At 36.0% G+C, this 14,746-nt stretch overlaps 1 protein-coding gene and 1 pseudogene across 1 annotated transcript; one reads left to right on the top strand and one right to left on the bottom strand.

Annotated features, from left to right (window-relative positions):
* The first annotated feature begins 1,347 nt into the window (after positions 1-1,347).
* Positions 1,348-2,570, top strand: LOC133702752 (solanesyl diphosphate synthase 1, chloroplastic-like; annotated as a pseudogene).
* An 82-nt stretch (positions 2,571-2,652) lies between these two features.
* LOC133703811 (cytochrome P450 72A15-like) lies at positions 2,653-6,567 on the bottom strand. Its single transcript, XM_062128498.1, has 5 exons — positions 6,138-6,567; positions 4,570-4,784; positions 4,178-4,428; positions 3,652-4,039; positions 2,653-3,228 (listed from the first exon to the last, which is right to left on the bottom strand). The coding sequence occupies exons 1-5, from the start codon at positions 6,412-6,414 to the stop codon at positions 2,803-2,805; spliced, it is 1,557 nt and encodes a 518-aa protein (XP_061984482.1). The 5' UTR covers positions 6,415-6,567; the 3' UTR covers positions 2,653-2,802.
* Between the last annotated feature and the right edge of the window lie 8,179 nt (positions 6,568-14,746).

The raw sequence follows: 14,746 nt of genomic DNA, 5'->3' as shown, positions 1-14,746 counted from the left end.
TGTTGCGATGAGGGTGTGAGAAAATCACGCGACAACTAGGTAACATCGAAAACAATACAAGATTTTTTTAGACAAAAATTTATGTTTCGAAATGTAATTTTTGGTTGCGTGAAGTAGGTTGCGTGATTTTTGGTATGAAGCACAAAAAAAGGCAAAAAAAACCGTGAGAGATAGGCGTTTCCAAGGCTGGAACGATGTTGTGGTTTGGAGGGATTTCAAACCGATATACATCCCGGAAGATATATGGCCGCACTATCTTGAGCACGTGACGTCTGAGCGGTTTACACGATGCTCACGTCGGACCTTGAAAGTATGACGAGTTCAAAACCTTATCTTGGAAATGATTATCTGCATGTTGGTGATGGTAAGGGCCTTTTTATCTCAAATATTGCTCACTTTAAAATTCGCTCACCATACCGCATGTTTACTTTATCCAATATTTTACATGTTCCTGTCATTTAAAAACCCCTGCTATCTGTTCAAAAATTTTATCTTGAGACGTATTTTTTGAATTTCATTCCTCTCTATTTTATGTTAAGGATCTCATGACAAAGAAAGTTCTTCTTTCCGGTCAGAGTAGAGATGGTCTATATGTTTTGTCTGCGTCGTCCGCAACATCGTTGCCTCAAGCTTTCTCCTTTACCTGTCTATCTACATAAGCCTCTTCCTCCAGCCTCGTTTGCTTACTCTTGATCCAAGCTTCGGGTGGAATCTCCATCTTCAGCTTGACGGGATGTATTAAGGAAAGAGACCCTATATATGTAAATACTCTTATATAGGAATAGTTATCATATATAATACATTCCACCATTATATTATACAAAACCCTACAAGTATAAATACAAAGGATGGCTGGCTGCTCCCTTAAGCACCACCATAGTTAATACAAAACAATCTCTTAATTAACTTAACTGTTGGAGTAGATAAAATAAATAAATAAATAAATGGTCATTAGAATCTCAGCATTAAAAGCCATTTATAAGTTAGATGATATTTTCAATTTTTTCCCTGTAGAACCAGTCCAAGGCTGAAGAGAGAAGGGTTCTAATAGATGGATGACCAACAAGCTCGCATATTAGTTAGACCTTGTCAACCTAGCTGTGAGATGAAATTATGATTTTTTGAAGCCAACTTTGATTATTGGACTTGTTCGTTGCCCTAGAATCCTATTTCCCTTAAGAACAGCAACTGAATTTATCTATTATTCTTCTAATCAGGGATGTTGAATGGGCTTGTGCACTGTATTGTATGAAGATCCAATAAAATATGTATCCTTTCTTTCTTAAAAGCCTATAAACTTGTGAGAATCTGAAGAGATACATCACTTTATCAGAGAGTATGTCATAGATGAGTGAGATCTTAAGCCATACATCACTACTTATCTGTCAGGATGTCATAGATGAGTGATAGCTGAAGCCTTCTTTCAATGTAAATCACTATGCTAGAGCCTATTGACTGGAGATGAGCTTGAATATGCACATCCAAAGTGATGTAATACACTACTTTCACTGTTAAAATAATTGCTCCCTAATCAGAGATTAAAAACTGAAGGAAATATACTAATAAGTAATCACTGGTACTGACTGTGCCATCATCGGATCTCATACTTATCACATCAAGTAGAGTAGCAAAACTGAAATATCTATTACACACTTTATTGCATTTTTATTTAATTTGTTTTTTGTTTCTAATTTAATTTCAGGCCTACTGCAAGGCCTTCTCTGACTCTCAGTCCACTGCTGCTAATTTGCAGGGAAGGAAACTGTTCATCAACACTATGGTACAAGGGTAGCATTACTGGCTGGGGACTTTATGTTTGTTCAATCGTCATGGTACCTAGCAAATCTTGAAAATATTGAAGTCATTAAGCTTATCAGCTCGGTAGGTCTGCAACTCAATTCTGTATATCCGAGTATATATAGTCCAGTGTCTGATATAACCTTGGAGTTTTTGCACTATATATGCTATATATTATCTAATTTTAAAAAATTGTAAATGAAGTTGATTTACAATTATACTCGCTCAATGGCAGTTTATTAAGGATTTTGCAAGTGGTGAAATAGAGCAGGAATCTAGCTTGTTCGACTGTGATCTTGAGCTTACTACAAGACAGCCTCCTTAATTGCTGCTAGTACCAAAGGAGCTGCTATTTTTAGAGGGTGGACAGTAATGTATGCGTGCTAATGTATGAATACGGTAAGAATCTTGGTCTATGCTTCCAAGTTGCGGACGACATATTAGATTTTACACAGTCAGCAGAGCTGCCGGGGAAGCCATCTGGCAGTTACCTGGCAAAGGGGAACCTGACTGCTCCAGTAATATTTGCTCTAGAGAAATCACCAAAACTAAGAGAAATAACCGAGTTCCGTGAGAGTGGTTCTCTTGATGAAGCTACTGCGTTGGTTATGGACTGTGGTGGCATTGAAAGGGCACAGGAATTGGCAAAAGAGAGAGCTGATCTTGCAATTCAGAATCTCAGATGTCTTCCTCGGGGATCCTATGAACCAGCTCTCGAGGAAATGTTACATGTATTTTCTTACACTAGCTATCTAACCCTAAACACTTGGTAGGAGAGAGAGAGAAAAACTAATACTAGCGACAATTCAATTATTATATGCCATTACATGTCATGTTATGTGGGAAAGAACACAATAACATCCAAAGATCATTACTTTAGTTAATATTATGTGGGAAAGAACTATAATGTTGTGATTAATATGACAAATATGTCATTGGACATGATAACATAATAACATAATTTGTACATAATATTATCACTCTTACCCGTCACATATAAACATTTTAGAGTTTACGTAATATCATTGGAGCACCGTGCTGTGGCTGAAGAGTTATGACTGTGCGAGGAGCATGAATATACGACGGGGAGAGCTCAAAAGAGTAGCGCTGTAAAACCATTGCCAAAGCCATTTTTGCTTCAATCAAAGCAAAGTTTTGTCCAACGCATATTCGAGGACCCCATCCAAATGGAAGGAATGAGACCTGACTCTTTGTTGCCTTTGAAACACCTTCAGCAAACCTCTCTGGTTTGAACTCAGAGGCATCATCACCCCATAGTTCATGATCTTGGTGAAGGAGGATTGTTGGCACCGAGATCTGCACTCCGGCAGGTAATAGCAAATTTCCAAGCTTTATTTCTTCATGAACATCTCGATTAAGCATAATTACCGGCGGGTATAACCTAAGAACTTCATACAAAATCATGGTAACCTGTAACATGCATCAAAAGAGAAAATCATACTACATGGTAAGAATCCATCAGAAAGGTGACATGCGATCCACTTTGATAAAATAAAATATCGCATATATAGAGATCATTTACATGCCATTTCAACTTACTAAATTGAGAATTTTTATGTTGATCCAAGAACTAGTAAATCTCATTCTTAATGTATATAGATGTCACCTCCTAGCTTGCTTGCGTACTCATCTGTTGGTTGCTTTTCCCCGTCATTTTGGCCGATTAATATTTCAACGAAAGAAAACATGAACGTTTTTTTTCTGCTATCTTACTTTTTCTTCAAAGGATACCTAAGCTTGCATTTTAAATGCAAGAATGCTCTGTGTTCTTAACAATAAAGAAGACAATATTGAATTAGACGAATTCAGTTGCAAATGCAGAGAAATACTCACAACTTTAAGGTGATTTAGCCCATCGAAATCTGGTGTTTTGTTACCAAAGACTTGCACAACCTCTTCTCTTGCGCGTGCTTGCCAATTCGGATACTGAGCCAATAAAACCATGGTCCAGGTAAGAAGAACTGAGGTTGTTTCTTGTCCAGCAACGTAGAATATTTTACATTCGTCAATCACATCTTCAATGCTCATTCCGACGCTCTTGGTATTTCCATGCTCTTGTATTTCTCTAAAATTGGATTCCAGAAGTAAACCCAACAAGTCATTCTTTGCATCTTCACCAGCACTCATTGCTTGCTCTCTTTTGTTGATGAGAGCATTAAGAGAAGCTTTTATTTCTTTGTCAATAGCTTTTAGCCTTCTATTAGATGGGATCGGCAGAAACCTACATGCAATCCATGAACATGTTGTCAAGAGATTTGGATTTGTTCTGCTTCTTACTTTTAAGATATATCTCATTGAACAAGGACTAACTTGAAGGAACTGAATTGTAATGTCCAGCAAAAACAGAATAAAGAGTTACCTGTACCCTGGTATGACAATTGCTTTTATTATAAAATGAACTGTAAGATCGGTAAGTTCCTTGAGGAGGTCAAATATTCTTTTTCCTTCTTCGTAATTACTTCCAAACGACGTTCGAGAAATAGCATCACATGTTAAGCCTTGAAGATCAGGCCAGACATCCAATTCACATGACCCCTCGTCTACAGATACCAGCTTCTCCCACTTGTTAATCATCCCACTACAACTCTCGTAAAACGCAGGTATCATAAGCTGTAACAAGCAAACAGAACATATCATCATCGAAAGTTTTATATTACAGCTATATGAGAGCACAACATGCATGCTACTCATTCAAGGCAATCGAATAGCATGGATGCTTATAGGCAAATAAGTTGAGACTATCATGATCACCTTTAGCTTCTCTTGATGGAATGCTGGGTTGATTATCTTTCTATGTTTAGCCCATTTTTCACCCTCGTGACTTCCAAGTCCACATGCTAGATGTTTCAACAGCGGGTGCGAGGGCTTCTGATACTCATTTATCTTCATGAATACGTCCCTTATCTGATCAGGGTTCATGATGTTCACTCTTGGTTTCGGCCCAATCCACATAAATGAATTCTTACCTGCATCGTCAGAGGAAGCACATTTATTAGTGTGTGTGTGTGTGTGTGTGTGTATTCTTCTGTTGAGGGAAATACACGAGGCTCAAATTGAGATATGAACAAAAGAAATCCAAACCCAGAAAAAATTGCACTTCACACTTTAAGGTAAAATTCTTGTAAGAGAATTTTTATTTCTTTTTCTAATAGATTTTTATATTTTTATGAACACATCAATAGAGTTGACAAAGTATAAAGTATTAATTTTGTTAAATATAAATCAACATTTAGAATCTGATTTTTGAATCATAAAATAATCACAACAGAATAGGTAATATTATACACAACCTAAACTAATCACTATGCACCCATTATACACCATCTAGATTATCACATGCAACCTATATACTATTATGTATCCAGTCAATAAACACAGTCACAATTTACTCTTCTTCATTTTTTTTCTTGTTCCTCCACACTCACAATACTATTGGTATTCTTAGAGCCTGTTTGATATTATGATAGTAATTGCTTTTTAAAATGTTTTTTTATTTAAAAATGCATCGAAATAATATTTTTTTTATTTTCTAAAATTTATTTTGACATAAAAACAATCTAAAAACACCAAAAGATTAATTTAAAGTAAAACAATTAATTTTTTTAATTTTTTCAAAAGTATTTTTAAAACATAAAAATAAACATTCGATACTAAGTCCTTTTATTTATATTTATACAACCTCTAGCCAACTAATAACAAGTTAAATATTGACTTGGAAACCAGTGTTTTCAACTGTTAGCAACTAGTACTGTTCTGTCCAGTAGGAAACCAACACTACCAAGAGATCAAATACGCATACCATGAATATTGAAAATTAATACCCACTTGGTCTGTTTTAAAAATATTATAACTCTCTAAAACTATAATTAATTAAGAAGTAATTAATTTTTATCTATATATTTTTCTCCCATTGATAGAAAACTAGGTTTGAGGCGAGAGCAGTCCACAAGAGCACTATAAAATGAAGTAAAATAAGAAAATCGGCTGAAACATTCGGCCATCACAGTGCAGCACTAACCAATGGAACATGGCGTTCTGATTCCCAATGATACCAATGGAAAATTAATTTGTTTTTGTATTCGTAAAAGATAATATCTTATCAATTAAAATAAACAGATGATAACAGAGTTTTACTGAGAAACGGTCAACAAAAGTTGTTCGACATAAATAAAATTCATCATGATCAACTGGTTTTAATTTCTCAATCATTGGCGCCTTATAGAAAACAAAAGGTCTTAATAAATCGGAGAAATATTTAAGTAGCAAGAAAAATCATCTTTTCTACGAGAGAGATAATAAAGGGTTGCGTGTTGAAATACCATAATCCTTGACCAGTTGATGGAGGAAGGGCATGACACGAGGTAGAAGAGCGTCTGATAAACCAATGGGTTTGGTCCTTGCTTCCTTCAACATATCTGATTTTTCTTTCCAGTCTCCAAACAAAAGCCGGTAAGGCTTGCCTGCAAAACCTTGTTGTCTCAAGCACCTCTCGACCTTCTTCGGACGAAACCAAACCCAGTTCAAAACTCTCCATGCCCATCTTAGCACTGCAACATAAACAATGGAGACTAGAATTGAAGTGACTGTTATTGTCATTTTTACACGAAGAAATAAATCCAGAAATGGATCAGAGGCGAAGACTTTGGGCAGGTGATGTGCGCAGAGACCAATTAAATATTATTGCCTTCAAACATTTCTTTCCAAGCAAGTTTCAATGATCCTAGAAGGGGGTGGGTGATATTTTTTTATTGTGTGTGGCAGAAAAGCCAATTCTGAATGGCCATCTCCATATCATTAATTCATGAGAATAAACAAATTAGATTCTCAGCATAAACTAATATTCCTTTTCCTTATCATTAATTCATGCAACATAACTAATATTCCTTTTGTTTGGATTCTTTACAGTTGTAGTCATTAAATTAATTAATAAACGAGAATAAACAAATTGTTGGTTGGTATTAAGGAAAGAGACCCTATATATCTAAATACTCTTATATAGGAATAGTTATCATATGTAATATATTCCACCATTATATTGTACACAACCCTACAAGTATAAATACAAAGGATGGCTGCTTTCCTTAAGCACCACCACAGTTAATGCAAAACAATCTCTTAATTAATTTAACTTGGTATCAGAGCTGCGGTTATCGTTTAGCATCCTTCTTCCACAACAGCTGCATCTCTCCTGCATAATTGTTTTAGGAGTCTAAATATTCTTCTACATAATCATTCAACCAGGAGCTGTTCTTCATTCATCTATTATATTCGCTAGCAACAGTTTCTTCTTAGTAGAGATCATTCATCTTCTTCCTCTGTTACTTCTCATCAAGCATCCAGGAAATCAAAACTGCAACTTCTCCTCCCTAGCAACATGGACAATCAAGAACTTCAATAGTCTGCTGCCGCTGCATCAGCTCTTCAATCTTCTTTCTCCCCTGTGGCGCAATCAGTTATGTATGGCGCATCCCCTACTGCCTCCATTATCCCTCTTCCTAACACACACCAGGTAGTCTCTTTAAAACTCTCCAACCATAATTTCCTACATTGGAGGATGCAGATGAAACTGTTTCTCTTGGGCCAAGGAGTGTATTCCTTTGTGTCATGTACGTCCACTCAGTTTAATTTTCATTATCCTGCGTGCCCTCTAGGCAAGTCATCACGTCTGACTCTAAAAACTATAGGTCATCAAACTCGAGCTCCTCTTGACTTGATTTTTAGTGATGTTTGGGGCCCATCCCCTATGTTGTCATCTGATGGTTTTTGCTATTTTGTTATTTTTGTGGATGCTCATACAAAATTTATATGGGTTTATCCTTTAGTTGCTAAGTCTGATGTTTTTGCAATTTTTCATCAATTTCAGACGTTTGTGGAGCGTCAATTCTCCTTAAAAATTAAGTCTGTTCAAACCGATTGGGGTGGTGAATATCGAAAACTAAATACATATTTGAAAATGATTGTTATTCATCATCGTGTGATCTGCTCGCACACTCATGAACAAAATAGCATGGTTGAACGTTATCATAGACATATTGTTGAAACTGGACTTACTCTTCTTGGGCAGTGTCACGCTCCCCTTAAATATTGGAGTTATGCTTTTGAAATTTCTGTTTATTTGATTAATCGCATGCCCACTCCAATTCTTAATCATAAGACACCGTTTGAATGTCTTCTAAAATCGATTCCTGATTATGCGTTTCTTCGTACTTTCAGATGTCTATGTTTTCCTTTTCTTCATCCATACAATGCTCACAAGTTAGAGTTTCGGTGAACTCCTTGTGTTTTTCTGGACGGTATGCGCCCATATTGAGTCCTTCAACCACAAGTTCTTCCTCTATTTCCCCTCCTGGAATTAACGTATGTGTTGATCTGTCTAAATTCAATCTTCAGCATATCGCTGCTGCTGTCTCCTCTCCATATCAACGGGCTTGCACCCATCATATGATGCTTCACCCGCGTCTAGAAAGAAATGCCAATCTTAGCATTGTGGCTGTCTCACGAGTCGCGACCTTACCTTAGAACGAACCATTGACATTTAAGGACGCCAAAAGGTATGTGACTTAGCACACTGCCATGTAGGAGGAGCTTGGGCACTTCACTCTAATCAGATTTGGTCGTTGGTACCCCCCCCATTCGTCTATGAATGTGATTGGCAGTAGATGGGTTTACAAGATTAGAAGACATGTTGATGGTCAGGTCGCCTGATATAAAGTACGATTAGTTGCCCGCAGCTTCACTCAACAAGAAGGAATTGATTATTTGGAGACGTTTGGTCCAGAGATTAAGCCTACAACGGTTTGCCTTGTGCTCACTATTGCTATCTCATATGGTTGGAACATTCATCAGTTGGACCTTCATAATGCTTTCCTGAATGATATTCTTCAAGAAAAGGTATACATGGAGCAACAGCCTGGGTTTGTTGTTCCTGCACTCCCGTCTTATGTGTGTCGTTTCCATAAATCTCTGTATGGTTTGAAACAAGCCCCTCGCGCTTGGTACAACCCGTTGAGTGAGTTTTTACTCTCTATTGGATTTCAGGCATCCAAGGGTGATACTTCTCTGTTTATTCTCTCTCTCGATGGTGCCATGATTTACCTGCTTGTGTATGTTGATGATATTTTATTAACGGGGAGTAACTCAGCTGTGCTTTATAGATTGATTACTTTGCTGCAATCAGAATTTAAGCTTCGAGATTTGGGCTTTGTTCATTTCTTCTTGGGCATTGAAGTTAAATCTACTACTATAGGTATCTTATTAAGCCAACATAAATATGCCCTCGACATCATCCAACGCACAAGTATGACTTCGTGCAAACCAGTTGATACTCCTTTGTCTGCCTCCTCCAAATTAGGACTTGTACCGAGTACTCTTTACTTTGATCTCACACGGTATCAACAGATTTTTGGGGCATTACAATACCTTACCTTCACTAGACCTGATGTCTGGTATGCAGTCAACAAGGTATGTCAATTTATGCATGCCCCTACTGAAGATCATTGGTCTGCTATTAAACGAATCCTGCGTTACCTCTAGGCTACAGCAACTTATGGTCTGCACATAACTCGGGATTCTCGCTTGTCTCTTCATGGTTTCACAGATGCTGATTGGGCTAACAGTATTGACGATCGAAAATCCACAGGTGGTCATCTTATGTACCTTGGCTATACCCTTATTTCATGGAAATCTGGGAAACAACAAACTGTTGCGAGGTCCTCTATTGAAGCGGAATACAAAGCCTTAGCTTATGAAACTACTGAGATTTTGTGGATTCGCTCATTATTATCAGAACTTCGGGTCCCTTCTTCGACTGTTACCATGTTATGGTGTGATAATTTAGGGGCTACTTTCTTATCTGCAAATCCAGTGTTTCACGCTCGTACTAAACATGTTAAAGTTAATTATCACTTTGTCCGTGATCATGTTACTAAGCAAGAAATTCAGGTACGATTCATCTCTTCCAAAGATCAACAAGCTGATGTCCTTACCAAGCCTCTTCCTCCAGCCTCGTTTGCTTACTTTCCATCCAAGCTTCGGGTGGAATCTCCACCTTCAGCTTGATAGGGTGTATTAAGGAAAGAGACCCTATATATGTAAATACTCTTATATCGGAATAGTTATCATATGTAATACATTCTATCATTATATTGTACACAACCCTACAAGTATAAATACAAAGATGGTTGCTCCCCTTAATCACCACCATAGTTAATACAAATCAATCTCTTAATTAACTTAACTGTTAGAGTAGATGAAATAAATAAATAAATAAATGGTCATTAGAATCCCAGCATGAAGAGCCATTTATAAGTTAGATGATATTTTCATTTTTTTCCCTGTAGAACCAGTCCAAGGCTGAAGAGAGAAGGGTTCTAATAGATGGATGACCAACAAGCTCGCATATTAGTTAGACCTTGTCAACCTAGCTGTGAGATGAAAATTATGATTTTTTGAAGCCAACTTTGATTATTTGGACTCGTTCATTGCCCTAGAATCCTATTTCCCTTAAGAACAACAGCTGAATTTATCTATTATTCTTCCAAGCAGGGATTGTGAAGAAATATTTGGTTGAATGGCCATCGAAATGAAAATCTATATGTTTTTTATATTATAAAAATAACTTTTGATATGATTCATGATAAAGCACAAGTCAACGAACTAATACCTTCTATATGACATTAATGTGTTATGACTTTAATGTGTTATAACTAAGGGTGAGTAAAAAACCTGAAAAATCAATTAAATCAAGAAAATTAATAAAAAGTTAACTGAAAAAACCAATCTAAAAAAAACCGAGTTAAATAATTAAATCCTCCACACGTTTTAGTTTTTTAGTTAATTACCAGGTAGTTAAGTTGTTAGGAAACATATTTCATATATTTCGTCCCAACAATAATCACTTAGTTAAACAACTAAGCCATAAACCACTTATAATGGAATTAATCAAATAGGGATGGAACGTGCCGTTAGTTTTGCCATATGTATTGAAAGAAGAGTGCATATAAATTTTCTTGAGATTCTACTAATTAATAAGACGTGCACACAATACAAGTGGAATTCTTTCTTTATATATTTTCATGGTCCATGTAATTTTTTTATTTATTTTAACAAAGGATTCTTGAACACATGGAAAGTCCATAAATATAGAATCATGTAAAAAAACCAAAAAATCGATTAAACTGAAAAAAAATGAAAAAAACTAAACAAAAAAAAAGATTAAACCGATTAAAATTTTAAAAAAATTGACTGGTTCGATTCAGTTTTATAAACCTGAAACTGAAAAAACCGAACTCAACCCAAACCGAAAAAAATAGGAAAAAAAACCAAGCCAAACCGGTTTTTCTTCTAAAAAACCGACTGAACAAAACCGGTTGGTTTGAACCGGTTTTGGTTTTTTTAAAAAAAAAATTGGTTTGGTTATTTTTTTTTTTATAAAAACCAAACCGAACCGAAAATAATCACCCCTACCTTCAACACAATTATATATATATCTTTATTGGGTTATTTTCAATGAAAATCGAATCACTTCTATACATCACTAGTATTTGAGATGATTCCAAAACGAAAACATTCAAGGAGGTGAAAGAGAATATATGCCCACAATTGGCCACACACCAACAACAAAACTCTAATAATGTACAAGTGCAAAGATGTTTCTTAAGGAATAATAAGTTCTTAATGTCATCGTTATCATGTCACTTATTTCTTTAGTGGGAGGTGTTAGAAGGTACGTAGTCCTTTTCTTATTTGTTTTTGCCCCCAAAGGGTATGGCCATGGAATATTTGACTTCAAAAACCAACCCCCCGTCCATTGATGATTAGTTGACAAGCTTCAATCATGTATGTGCTATTTAAAGTGTTTTTAGTATGAAAGAAATATTAAATTAATAATCTTTAATTAGAAAAAAATACTATATGTATATTGTGAAATTTTAAAGATCTGGTTTTTTTAAAAAATAATAGCTGATAAATTATTTTCATGTATTTATAAACAAAAAATACTTTAAAAAAACAACCACCACATAAATATTTATTTTCAAGTTTAGGGTAGAATTCATTAACATTATGGAATTGACAAATAAAGTTGAGTTTGATAAAAATACTTATTTATTTATGTGACCAACCGAGGGGCTAGTGACAAACAAACAAATATAAATTGTGAGTGTTTATATAGAATTTTGTTTCAAGATAACAACTTATAACCCACCGCTTGACAATTTGTAAAACATAATTTTTGTTACTTCTCATCAAGCATCTAGGAAATCAAAACTGCAACTTCTCCTCCCTAGCAACATGGACAATCAAGAACCACTACCAGAAATTTGCTTAATAGCAACGGATTTACCAATAGACTATTTATGTCAGTAATTTGAGTTTGAAATTACCGACGAAACTTTTTTTGTCCGTAATTCAATCGGTAACTACCAACGGACACTTTCCGTCTGTAGTTATCGAATGAATAACGAACGGAAAGTTTAGAATTAAAAAAAAAAGGCGGGTCGCTGACGTGGAGGTTTGGCAGGGTTATTTTTACTGACGGATTCAAAACGACAGCCCCGTACAATGACGTGACCGGTTCACCGTTTAAAATACCGACGGAATCACCGAGGGATTCGAAATGGCAGATCCGTACGGTGACGTGTTGATTTTTCCGTCAGAATAGCCGATGGACTCACAGATGGAAAATCCATCGGTGAAACCGTCAGAAAAAGTTAATATATGCCCTCTCTGCCGACCCTCTCCTCCCCCATTTCTCCTTCTTTTTCCTAATCCCAACTCTCCCCATCTGCAAACAACCAGCCCCCCTCCCCCCAAACAAAAATCTTCCTCATCTCAGCACGATAAGTTATATTTCTTGAAGTTTTATGGTCATAGCATCCGTGTTCTGATTTACCAACGGATTTTATCAATTTTTGTAAGTAATTCTATCTTTTTAACATTTAAATGTCAATTTTACTGTTTTTTTAGTATATGTATTTTGTTAGTAGATGTACATGTTTTATTGTTATTTCTCAAACAAACTTGTAGTATATGAATGTATAATTTTATACCTGTTATGGTTTGTTTTAGATTTTGTAAGACTATATTTGTTTGTACATTGTTAAAACTTTATGGAATTACCGAATTACATGTGTTGTTTTGAAATAATTAATAGCTTGGTTAATGGGCCCGTTTAAAGTTTTATCAATGGTATTGCAGAGTTGTAATTTCTGTAAATTTATATATATTCATTTGTATGGACGTTGATAAATGATAATGAATATTTTATATTTATGAGAAGTTGTGATTGGTTTGTTGGATAATCTCGAGGTAAAGTAATATATTTGCAAGTTTATTTACCTAACTTAGTTAATTAATACATGATGTCATCATAATTTTATAAAGGTTCGATATAAGTCATGGATGATCGTTCATAGATGTATCGAGATTCACCCCAAAGATTGTGGAGGATTGATTATTGTAACGGGGTTTAGGGTTTTATTAAATTTGCAACATCTATTTCCATAAATTTTACTGGAGGCAGTATTAGATGTCCATGCAGGAAGTGTTAAAATAAAAAATATTTGCATTTAGAAGTTGTAATAATGCATCTTCTATATAAAGGATTTATGGAGAATTACCATTGTTGGTATGCACATGGAGAAGTATTTGTTAGTAAGAGGAGAATGGGAGAACCGGTGGTTGGGTCAACTTCTAGTGCTAGCAACGTGCATGAAGCAGCAAATGACAACACTAATCCTTACAGAAATATGGTTATGGATGTAATGAGAATAAATCAAGGTAATGTTAGTCAATGTCCAATCATAGAAAAAGAACCTAATGCAGATGCAACTAGGTTTTTTGATCTGTTAAAAGATTCTGACGAACCATTATGGGATGGCTGCACGAACCACAGTAAATTATCGGCATAGCACAGGTGTTCACCATCAAGTCAGATCACAGGTTGAGTGAGGCCGGGTATGATAAAATTATTGAATGGGCGAGAAGCATTTTTAACTGAAGGGAACAAGCTGAAAGAGAACTTCTATGCTGCCAAGTCCATGTTGAAACCCCTCGGTTTAGGATACCAGAAAATTGACATGTGCCCTAACTTTTGCATGTTATACTACCTTGAAAATGTTGAGATGACCGAGTGCATGACATGCGGGCATTCCCATTACAAACTTAGAACTAGCAGGGGAAGGACTCTAGTGGCATATAAAAAACTTAGATACTTCCCAATCACACCTAGACTGTAGAGGTTATTCATGTCACCAAAGACTGCTGAGCACATGACATGGCACGAAGCACATGATGTGGTTGATGGAGTGATGGTGCATCCTTCTGATGGCGAAGCATGGAAACGCTTTAACAGTGTTCATCCTCACTTTTTAGCTGAATCAAGAAATGTGCATCTTGGGTTGTGTACAGACGGATTCAACCCATTTGGGTCATTTACTGCTCCTTATTCTTGTTGGTCGGTCATACTCACAATTTATAACTTGCCACCGGGAATGTGTATGAGGCTGAAGTTCATGTTTTTATCTACTGTCATACCCGGTCCAAGCAGCCCGAGGCGAAATATAGATGTTTGTCTTCGACCGTTGATTGATGAGTTGGCGTAGTTGTGGTCCTCTAGAGCTCTGACTTATGATATATCGAGGAAACAAAATTTCCTTATCAGGGCGGCTTTGATGTAGACTATCAATGATTTTCCAGCTTATGGAATGCTTTCTAGTTGGAGCACACATGGAAAACTCGCATGTCCATACTGCATGGAAAACAACAAGGCACTCACGCTAGCAAACAGAGATAAATCTTCTTTTTTTTACTGTCACCATCTCTTTTTGCCACTTAATCATAGGTACAGAAAGAACAGAAAATATTTTTTTATTGGCAGAGTTGAAAAAGATGTTGCATCCTCGCGTCTTTGTGGTGAAGAATTGCATGA

This window comes from Populus nigra, chromosome 9, assembly GCF_951802175.1.
Source record: "Populus nigra chromosome 9, ddPopNigr1.1, whole genome shotgun sequence".
Taxonomy (NCBI): domain Eukaryota; kingdom Viridiplantae; phylum Streptophyta; class Magnoliopsida; order Malpighiales; family Salicaceae; genus Populus; species Populus nigra.
This window is presented reverse-complemented; position numbering and strand designations above follow the sequence as displayed.

Coding starts and splice junctions, on each gene's coding strand:
- LOC133703811 (XM_062128498.1), bottom strand. CDS start 6,414: ATGACAATAACAGTCACTTCAATTCTAGTCTCCATTGTTTATGTTGCA. Junction 4,429..4,569: donor TCCATCAAGAGAAGCTAAAG/GTGATCATGATA, acceptor TGCTTGTTACAG/CTTATGATACCTGCGTTTTA. Junction 4,040..4,177: donor ATTGTCATACCAGGGTACAG/GTAACTCTTTAT, acceptor GATTGCATGTAG/GTTTCTGCCGATCCCATCTA.